The sequence below is a fragment of the Siphateles boraxobius genome, unplaced genomic scaffold (assembly GCF_051911475.1).
Source record: "Siphateles boraxobius isolate OS27281-9 unplaced genomic scaffold, OSU_SipBor_1 130, whole genome shotgun sequence".
In the NCBI taxonomy this organism is placed as follows: Eukaryota; Metazoa; Chordata; class Actinopteri; order Cypriniformes; family Leuciscidae; genus Siphateles; species Siphateles boraxobius.
In genome coordinates this window covers 7,824,014-7,834,781 of record NW_027508734.1, presented here as the reverse complement: position 1 = coordinate 7,834,781, position 10,768 = coordinate 7,824,014, and the positions used below count along the sequence as shown (strand labels likewise).

The window sequence follows — 10,768 nt, the reverse complement described above, 5'->3', positions numbered from 1 at the left end:
GCTTTTGCATTTTACACCCAGAAACTCGACAGCTGGTTATCACTAAAGTCCAATGGTCGTGGCCTGACCTTCACTGTAAAATTATCCGTCCGTTATGCATATGGACTCAAACACACTGCACACTGTAAAATGTGATTAGTTGACTGACTATAATGTGAGGAAACAAGTTGCCACTGAAAAGTAAATAAGCTTCACTCCGGTTTTAAATATATAGCCTATGTGTTGGGTAGGCCAATATGCCTTCACAACCCGATCTCACGGTAATTCGTACGAATTTGAAGAGGTGTCTAATTCGTACGAATTCATGCGACCTCACTCGTACGAATTAGTATGATTTTTACTAAATCGTACATATTTTACGAAAATGCCCAATTCGTATGAATTCGTACGAATGACCTACTCCTGACCCCGCCCATAAACCTAACCATCACGTGGGCTTAGACAAAATTCGTACGAATTAGCCATCTTTTAATCACTCGTGTACGAATTGGACTCGTGAGATAGCGTTGCAACCTATATCTAAAATATAGCTACTATAAAATACAGTTCAAAGGTTTAGGGTTGGTTTAACATTTTAGTTTAGGGTCCAAACTCACTATGAACTAGTTGCTTATTAGCATGCCTAATACCAATATATTGGCTGTTTATTAGTAGGCCTACTTATAAAACTCATAATGCCTTATTCTACATCCCTTAATGATCCTACCCAATACCTAGACTTAACAACCACCGTACTAACTATTACCAAGCAATTAGCAGTTTATTAGTATAATCCATCGTCAAATCTTTGATTTACAGTAAAGTTACGTTATATGTGTGCAGTCATGATATGTTGCAGGTCGTAAAGTAACGTAAACAAGGTTAACTTAGGATATAAAAGCAAATTCGGACTCTATAGAGGCTATTACATTACTAACTTAGTCTAACATGATAATTCATACATGCATCACAGTATGTCCGGATTTTGATTCGTAAACAGTTGGACGTTTTACATAATGTTATATTAATATGAAACACAAACAAACAGATCCAACTCTGAAATTGCAGTTTATTATTGAGTCAACAAGAAATTACAAACAATGCGAAATCTACGTTAATTACAATGTTCATTTACAGAACTCGGCATAACAGATAGCGGTTTTTTGCCCCCATCCGGTATTGTTTGTATACAAGAAACCCGGGTATTTGAGACTATATGTAGATGGCTATGTGAGACTAGTTTAAATTAATCCATTTTATTTGCATGCCACATTGACATTAGCTCTTTCAGCATTATCCTGAACATTGTACAAGCTTTCATTTCATGTGTCACATCTTTTTGATTTTCCCGGCAAAAACGTCCCGAGTCCTTCACATAAAAATCAGTCTACAGGCTTTCACAGACAACCTATAGGAAGTAGAGGAAGGTCTCGTTTTTTATATTTCGTAACAAGCTGTTCACATAAGCAATAAAGGGCAATTAGTACATGGAAATTCTGACAAATAACCAGTTTGAAACATGCAGTGACTAGTGTAAATTTTTTTAATTCTTTCAAACTTTAACCTGGCTGGCCTAATAATAATAGATAGTTTTAGTGGATTTTAATAGGCTAACCAGAAGTTTAGTCAAATGTTTTGGATCTTTTCTAAAAGGACACTATCAAAAGAGGAAACATGCTGGGAACTGCAGTGATTAAATGAACAACTGAAGAAGCTCTTGAGAGTGTTTATCTACTACAGCCTATATCTCTATAGTCTCATTATCAGTCTCTCTGCTTCAGATATCCTTATATATATATATATATATATCAGCTGGCTAACAGACCAGCACAAGCACACTCACTAAACCTTCAGGAATCTACGTCATAGTTAAGTCAGGTTGTTTAATTTTCATTTACAGTTTATACAGGGTTCACTGAACACTGAAATGCTTGTGAGGAGACCTAAACACACAGTAGGAAGATATTTTGCATACAATCACAAAGGTAAATAAAAAATAAAGTAACTCATAATTACATGATTAGGTAAATGGAGCATACTGTGCATATACTGTCCCTGTTAAAAAAAAGAGAAAAACTCAAATGTAATGCACATTATATACAACCTATTAAAATAATATGTTAAAAAGGATTAATATAAGCACAGACAATGTTTTTATTAACACGTTTAAACCAATATTGCATTATTCCTGCCACACACCTGGCCAATGTCTCCGATTGAGTGTGTCAACATTCACAAGAAATAGGATTTAGTCACTGATGATATCACAGAAATGCCTACAAAAAGACCAACATGTTTAAATAAAGCAAATGACAAGCAAAGCCTTCATTAATGTTTAATAGCTAAGAAGGAAAAATATCCATCTCTGAAATAAAAGATAATGTTAACAAAATATGACACACCAGAGGCTGAAGTTCATGTAGCAATAAACAAAACTTTCAGTTTTATTGTGAAATCTCTCGGAAGAACATTAAGACTATTGATTTTAACGTCTTACTGTACGAAGACCTATAAGTGATTAACTTATTTTATTGACGTGGGACTAAGATTTTCTGAGTGAATATTGCTGAAAATATGCAAAATGGCAAACCGTATCTTGGAAGGATAACATCGATTGCCAAATCAATTAAGGAAATAACTACGTTGCAATACATAGTTTTGTCAATTCTGTATCATGAAAAGATTAATCTATCTGTGAATTATCTATCTATCTATCTATCTATCTATCTATCTATCTATCTATCTATCTATCTATCTATCTATCTATCTATCTATCTATCTATCTATCTATCTATCTATCTATCTATCTATCTAATCCATCCATCCATCCATCCATCTTTATTAACAATATGCTGGATTTAGACCACAATAATTTATTATATGGTTTAGGGCCTCCTTTTGCAGCCAAAACAGCATCAGTTCGTCTTGTGAATGACAGATACAAGTCCTTCAGTGTCCGGAGGTATTTTGATCCTTTCTTCTTCCAGAACAGTGGTACCCCAACGTGGCTCAAAAATATTAGATCTGGTGACAGTGCAGGACATGGGAAATGTTCAACTTCACTTTCATGTTCATCAACGTGTGTGTATTAAATTATTGAATGGTTCGGTAGTCCTTCACTCTCAGAAAAAAAAGGTACAAAGCTTCCCTATAAGGTACAATAGCTAAAATGAACTAATATGTACACTTAAAGTACTAATATGTACACTTGAGGTACTAATATGTACTTTTAAAGTACTAATATGTACCTTTAAGGTAAGTACCATTCAGGGGTAAATAAGGTACCTTTTCGCTTTTGTACCTTACTGCCCCAGTTACAGCTTTGTACCTTTTTTGGCAGTGACGCACCCATCAAGAACAGTAGAGAAAGCTGTGATATTACTAGGATGTTACGCATCTTTGGGGTTTCCCCACACCGTAGTCCCATGATGTTGGAAAGACAGTGAAGGTGAACATGTTTCATATTGTCCACAAATCTGAATGAATGAAACCGGCATTTGGCATTGGCATGAGTCACCAAAGGTTTGTCTATAGCAGTCAGAGGTGCACATTTAATTCTGCAGTGAGTTAGGCAGCTGTGGTTTTATGGTTTTTTAATACAATCAGGATAAGCACCTGGACATCCCTTTCAGATACATTCCCCTTGCGTCGACAGTTGGATGTGGTTTTTCCTACGTGGTGGACGCGCAGACTAACAGTTTATTAGGGATGCATCAAAACGAACATTATGACTGACACCGATAACCGATAATTCTTTATATTTGAAAGCTGATAACGATACATTGGCCAATAAATCTAAATCAACATATATACATCTATCATGTCAATATGGACCAAAGTCTCTGAGGAATGTTTCCAGAACCTTTGCTGAATCTATGCCGCAAACTGTTCTGAAGGCAACCTTTTGGTCCAACCCGCTAACAATAAAGTGTCCGGTGAGTATGTGTATATACACACATAATACATACATACATAGTCAATGTATCAAATAGAGAATAATCGATGTTTAACTCTTGGGGAGGACCTAAGCGCTAGGGGCTGCCGCTGTGTTGAAGCGCTTGCGTGTGATAAGCAGATGATTGTTCTAGGTTTTAAAGGTCAGGTTTATGAATAGCTTGATTGACTATGGCTATAACTTAACTTTAATTGCTCTTTTAACAAACACAATAGTTTTCACATCACCTTAATGGCACTTTCGATAACTGGATGTTTATGGGGACCACAGAAAGCAGACTTTTTGCTGGGATGCTGAATCATGGTCCTAGAGATCTATCCTCCTTCAGATCGATCTATCGTTCAGTTCAGAGCCTTATCTAACACACCTACACGGCAGACTAGCTTTAATCAGATCAACTCAGATCGATGATCCCTGCCAAGTTTATTGTGTTAAATGAAACTGTGCAATTGACACGTGAAGTGTCTTTTAAATTAGCTGTATAAAACCAAAGACAGACAAGATTAGCTGGTAAAAAATGTGTTTGTTTACTCAGCAGGAAGGCCGATTTCTACAAGCAGGATTGAATTGTGTGGGAACATGTCAGTGGAAAAGATGTGTGTGTGGTGTGTGTGTGTGTGTGTGAATCAGCTGTAGTGATATTTGTCTGCCTATTTTACAGAGAAAGTGTCATGTAAATACACTTAGGCACATTTGTAGCGTGTTAACAAGGATATGAGTAAATGAAGTTTGAGCTCTGAACCCAAGAAGTTGTAAATCTTTTTTATGATTCCTTTATTGTGTTGCGTGACATCAATAGGGGAGCAAACTCAAACTCATACTTTTCAAATAACTAGGAAAACCTTTGCCTCTGCATTGTTTGACTGATTCACCCTATATGTTTCAATCGTACTTGGATTGAGATTTTTGGATTTGCTGTTATAGAAAAATGCTTTAATAAAAGTTTTTCCATTTACTACATAATATGAAAGAGAGAAAAACAATCAGATGTAATCTCAACTTGTACAACACTAACATTGACTTTAATGGGATTAAATGATTGACTTTATGAAAATGTGTTATTTTGACATTTCAGTTAATTCGTTCGTTTTCTTTCGGTGCTGATTTTAATGTGATGGCCCCACAAACTTGAATAAAGCTAAGACATGTCAGGTCACAGACAGACAGATAAGAGTTATTTCCATTATTTGCTTTACCAGTTAATTAGTAACCCCAAATACTGTGTTACAAAATGATGTTACTGATGGCAACCATAAACCCTAGCATTGTAAAGCTGAGATGTCTTAACATGTGCGTAAGTCCCTGAGATGAATAATATGGGAAGAACGAATTGTACCCAACATTAAATTGGATGCTATTATCAGCTATTATCTTAAATAAACATGTCTTACAGGGAATTTGTTACTTTCAAGGTCTGAAAGCTGTTGACTTTAATCAATGTTGGAGATACTCCCACGTCTGAGTCTCTTAGCTAATGATGCACGGAGGACAACGACTTTGTGAGTGACTATTTAACCAGCAGTTTCAGAAATTAAAGCATCGATTTTCTTTCCTTACCACAAATCCCAGATCTTTTGACTAATAAATCTAAGAATTTCCAAGTAATTCTTTTATTTATTTACAGAGAATGCACTCAATAAGAGCAAAGATGAAATTAAATATTTTAGAGCCATAGAAATTTCCATGCATGGAAATCACCATTTTAAAATGTCCTGCAATTTCCGTGTGTTTCATAATTGTGGGAATCTTGTGCTTACTAAAGCAAACATAACTTAAAACCATTATAAACCTCACTAAGCAGTCAAATTAGGCAGAATAACAGGATCTCTATAATATAAGCATTTATCCCAGTACCTCTGTGATGAACTGAATGAGACCGAAATAATGTTAAAAAAGACAGTTTGTGAAGCCGTTTCATAAGTGTCACAGTTGACATCACATGTAAACCGACAGGTGATAAACTTTGCTGACAATGAAGACATGTAAGAAAATGAATAACAAGGTTGACCCTGCTCACGCATGACACTTCCAAATCAAACCAGACAAATAATGAGCAAGACATGCAAATACACCGGATCACTTTAGTAAGCACACATTTTAATTCTTAAACACATGTGAAGTATTACTGAAGTTTATAAAATATTGATTACCTATAGTGTAAATACAGTTATATATTAAAAAAAATCCCAAATTGGATGCTATTGCAATACATCTCATCCATAACGGCAAATCTTTGGCAAGCATCTGTAGTTGAATTGCATTTTAAAAAAAATAAGATTTTAGAGGAAAAAAACATAGTTTTTTAGTTTATTCCAACCCCACATTTCTATACATACCAAAAAGAGCTGGGGAGCAAAAAAACCTAGGTAAAATATGATCACTTTATTATGAAAGACATGGCAGAATAATAGAAAATAAAAAAAGGGGGAGGCTTCCTTATGGTTTGATGTGATTATATGATTTTATGAAATCATTAAGTCTCTTTTGTGAAGAGGCAAGGAATCAAAGTACGCTTCTCAGGAACTCCATATTAGGACTTTGCACCTTTGGACACGGCCAAACCAATAAGACCAGCCAATCCGGCCACACCTAATCCGATACCGCCAACGATCGCCATGCCAACTAATCCATCTGAAAAGAACGGAAAAATGAGAGAGATCACTTCTCTGCTGAGATTTCTTCACTAATGCCTTTGGTGTTGCTGTTTGTTATCACTTGTATCTTTAATGCAACAGATTGAGTATGTTTCCATGTGCATCAAATTCTGCTGGAGGTCTATATTTATTCGTGTTTATACATGTACAGATATCAGAATATTCATGTATACATGGTTGTTGTAAGCAGTGTTGAGGATAACGCATTATAAGTAACTCGAGTTATGTAATCAGATTACTTTTTTCAAGTAACTAGTAAAGTAATGCTTTACTTTTGATTTTACAAGAAAATATCTGAGTTACTTTTTCAAATAAGTTACTTTGTTTACACATTTGACTGACAGCTTTTCTGTCCTCATGTTGCTAAATCGTGAGTAAGTGCAGAGGCGTTGTGTGTGAACAAGATGGTTATTGTAGTTCTAAACTAAATGTCAACAGGCATTTATTCATCTCACTTGCACAAAAACAGATTCAGTATTCCTCATACTGAGGAATGAATAAAATTAGTGAAATGTAAACTCAGAATATTACACAAGCCTGCAATAATTCAATGCTGAATTACACAAATATACTTTATGTATTTAATCTCACTTTAATGTCTTTGCTGCTGACTTTCGATGATCAAACTCAACCATACTAAAAAGAAAAAACAATCTGCAGTCCAGAACGGCAGCACAACTGGAAGCTTTAGGTGTGAAAGGCCCTTTAATTTAGGCAAAAATAGAACTTTTTTTTTTGTTATTAAAAAACAAACAAACAGGCAAGTCCAGCCAAGTCCAGATGAGAAAAAGTAACGCAAATGTAATGTAACCCATTACTTTCAATAAAAAGTAACTAAGTAACGCAATTAGTTACTTTCTTAGAGACTAATACAATATTGTCATACTTAATACCAGTGTTGGAGAGAGTTACGTTTCAAAGTAGAAGTAGAAGAAAGAAACTACTTTCTTAGGGACTAACGCAATATTGTAATGCATTACTTTGAAACGTAACTTTCTCCAACACTGGTATTAAGTATGAAAATATACACGTGCGTTTCCATTCCTGCTGTTATAGGTCACTGCCACTGATTATCAGCGGTCAACCGATTAATCGGACGACATTTGACAAATCGTCAAAGCTTAATTTTCAGCAGCCATTCACAAGATTCTAATATGCTGATTTTCTGCTCATTAAACGTTTCTAAAAATGATCAATTGCACTGCTTAATATTTTTAGGGGCATCCTTGCAGAGTTAAATGCATTAATTCCTTCTTTTTTTTTTTAAATGTTACTGACCCCAAACTTTTGAATGGTAGTGTATGTCACAAAATCCTATTTAATAAGAAGGCCATTGACTGATGTTTTTCAAGTCTGTCGTTGTGTCTCACCTTTTCTTAGCGCAGCGTTGATGAGTTTCTCCAGTTCCAGGGCCTGTTTGTTACCTGGTTCAGTCTTCAGCAGAGTACGAATGTACTTCAGTGCTTTCTCATACTCCTGAGAGAAGAAGAAAAGATAGATGCAAGGTGGTAAAGAGAGCAAAACAAAGGGAGAAAGATTACATTTATCCAAGTACTTCCAAAACCTGTTTGATCAAATAAATGCAGCATTGATGAGAAAAAAATGCATTCAATATATATATGCTTTCCCCATGATTTTGGGGTAAAATATGAGCAAGACGTACTCAACAGGTTTCGTGAGATTTACGTCTAGTACAGCTACTTCATCTGGCACTTTGATTGAACCGTTTATACATGACACTTGTTTATATAATGATGTGACAATAAAGTGACTAAATTGAAATTACGCAGTAAAGTCATAGGCTTCCAGGAACACTGATTTAATTAAACGACAAAGATATGTGATATAAAAAAAAAAAACGTTTATTAGCAGTGACGTCATCATCATCCCAGATAATAAAATGGATTTGTGTGGGAAAATAATAACCCACCTTGAGTCTGTAGTTTGCAACAGCAAGGTAGAAGAGAAAATCTCGCTGATCGTCTTTTTTACTCGCTTGAACCAGTTCTGGTAAAAGAAAAATGAATCATTTTTTACTGAATTTGAAAACAAGAACATTACTGCTGGACCTCAAGCCGGCCCAAACTAAACTTGCTCACTCTCATGTCGTTCCAAACCTGTATGAGTTTCTTTCTTCTGTTGAACACAAAAGAAAATATTTTAAAGAATGATGGTAACCACCAGACGATTGACTTCCATAGTATATATTTTTCCTACTATTGAAATCAATAGCTACCGTCAACTGTTTGATTACCAATATTCTTCAAAATATCTTCTTTTGTGTTCAACAGAAGAAAGAAACTCATACAGACTTTGAATTACATGAGGGAGAGTGAATGATGACAGAATTTTCATTTTTGGGTGAACTATCCCTTTAATCAAAAACTAGGACTTGCTGAAGCACTGACCTTCCAAAAGCTGAATGCCTTTTACAATATCATTAGTGTACTTGCTTCTGATCAAACACCAGGCGTACTCAAAAGTGGTTTCCTTTGAAACAGGTCCATTCACCAGCTCTGCATTATACTTCTTCTCAAACCTCTGGAAGACAAAAAAAATCCCATCAGTGGAAGTGGGAATCAGATTCACTCAGCTGCATCATTGGGAGGATGATGTCAGGATCATGTGCTCCCCCTGGCCGACAAACACAGACTAACTTTTATAGAAAGACTTTTACCTCTATTGTGAATTATAGCAGTGAGTCATCTGTTTCCATTAACAATAGGTCAAACGATAGGTGAAGTCACACAACTAATAAAATAGGTGTTTTTATCCCTTAAAAGTACAGGCTGTATAATGGTAGGTCTATTCTTAAACAAGTCATTAACACACAACAAAGTCCCTTTAAGACTGTGTATAAAGTCTTTGCTAACAATGACTTGAGGACACATCAGTATAACATACGTCATGTTCATTGTTGTTGTTTTGATGCGGTATATTAGAGCTGCGTCAACCGAAACTCTCGATTATAACCGAATATCGATGATTTTGTCACATATACAACCTTTATCGATATCATTTTGGATTCGCAGTCGTTAAAGGAGAGAAAATGTTTTACCTTTAGATCTTCTGGTGCCACTACATCTGACACAACCGCCTCCATGTTCGCGAAAAAAGCAACCAACAGTAGCTTGCACACGAAGTTGTCAAAATAAAAGACAGTGATTATGTCATATTCCGTTTCAGTTGTGTATCTGTCTTCCCATTTTTAATAAACCATGACTGAATGATTAACATGTCCTTTATTTGGTACTCCAGAATCCTTAAAAATATGGCATTAATATTACTATATATTTTTAAACAATCATGGTATTATTAGTGATGTATTTAATTTATTATAGCCTAGTCATTTTTATACAAAGCTCAAATACATAAATAAAAGCCTAAACATTTGTACCATACCTTTATTGTTTTTAAAATCCCATTGTTTTACCTTAGTGCATGATCTCTTTTCCTGACATCTTAAATATTAAACCCAGAACTTTGTAAATGATTGAAATTTTGTGTAAGTGAAGAGCTTGATGTGTATGTGAAGAAATTATTTTTAAAAGGGTGAAAATGTCATTGTATTGTGTCTATTAAAGGTACATAAAGTTATGAAATTAGTTTTATCAAGAGAAAAGAGTCAGGAATATAATTCCAAAGATGTTTATCCCGACCTCTATGATCCCGACCCACCACCACACCCACATAATGATATTAAACACGATACATTATTGCACAATACAATTTAAAATGTGATGGGCATGTTCGTGACTTTTCTTTAAATGAGAATAATGTCCATTGTTAGTAGACAAGTTAAATAATCCAATGAGAGCTTGAAAAGTAAGACTTTATTGTCTAAAAAATTACAGAATTATAGTTGAAAATCCCTACTTCTACTACTAGTAAGTTAACTACTAGTTATTATCATTATTATTAGTAGTAGTAGTAAGTAGTATTACAATATTTCTATGGGTAGGCTTATTTACTTAATTGTGTGTTTGTTTGTTTATAGATTGATTTATTCGGTCCAATAATTTTTAGCAATGTAATTATTGTGACTTTTATTATGGACAAAGCATTTCCGGTAGTCATTCAAGTCTTCCGTTAGGGGTCGCTATCTTCACGCGCCTCTGAGAGCAACTCGACACTCCGGTCACGTGGTATGACCGAGTAGGACGGCCATCTTCCCTAAAAC

General features: G+C 35.1%; 1 protein-coding gene across 1 annotated transcript; it reads right to left on the bottom strand.

Annotated features, from left to right (window-relative positions):
• Positions 1–5,528: 5,528 nt before the first annotated feature.
• fis1 (fission, mitochondrial 1) lies at positions 5,529–9,740 on the bottom strand. The gene is made up of 5 exons (XM_077227644.1): positions 9,647–9,740; positions 8,997–9,129; positions 8,519–8,595; positions 7,959–8,064; positions 5,529–6,565 (listed from the first exon to the last, which is right to left on the bottom strand). Exons 1-5 carry the CDS (start codon positions 9,689–9,691, stop codon positions 6,465–6,467), a joined length of 462 nt encoding a protein of 153 aa, XP_077083759.1. The 5' UTR covers positions 9,692–9,740; the 3' UTR covers positions 5,529–6,464.
• Positions 9,741–10,768: the final 1,028 nt, after the last annotated feature.

What these genes read in the sequence shown, in the direction of transcription:
- fis1 (XM_077227644.1), bottom strand. Translation starts at nt 9,691, where the DNA reads ATGGAGGCGGTTGTGTCAGATGTAGTGGCACCAGAAGATCTAAAG. An exon ending in TGGCACCAGAAGATCTAAAG is followed by an intron (nt 9,130 to 9,646) that starts GTAAAACATTTT and finishes TTTGTCTTCCAG; the next exon opens with AGGTTTGAGAAGAAGTATAA. An exon ending in AGGCATTCAGCTTTTGGAAG is followed by an intron (nt 8,596 to 8,996) that starts GTCAGTGCTTCA and finishes TTCTTTTACCAG; the next exon opens with AACTGGTTCAAGCGAGTAAA.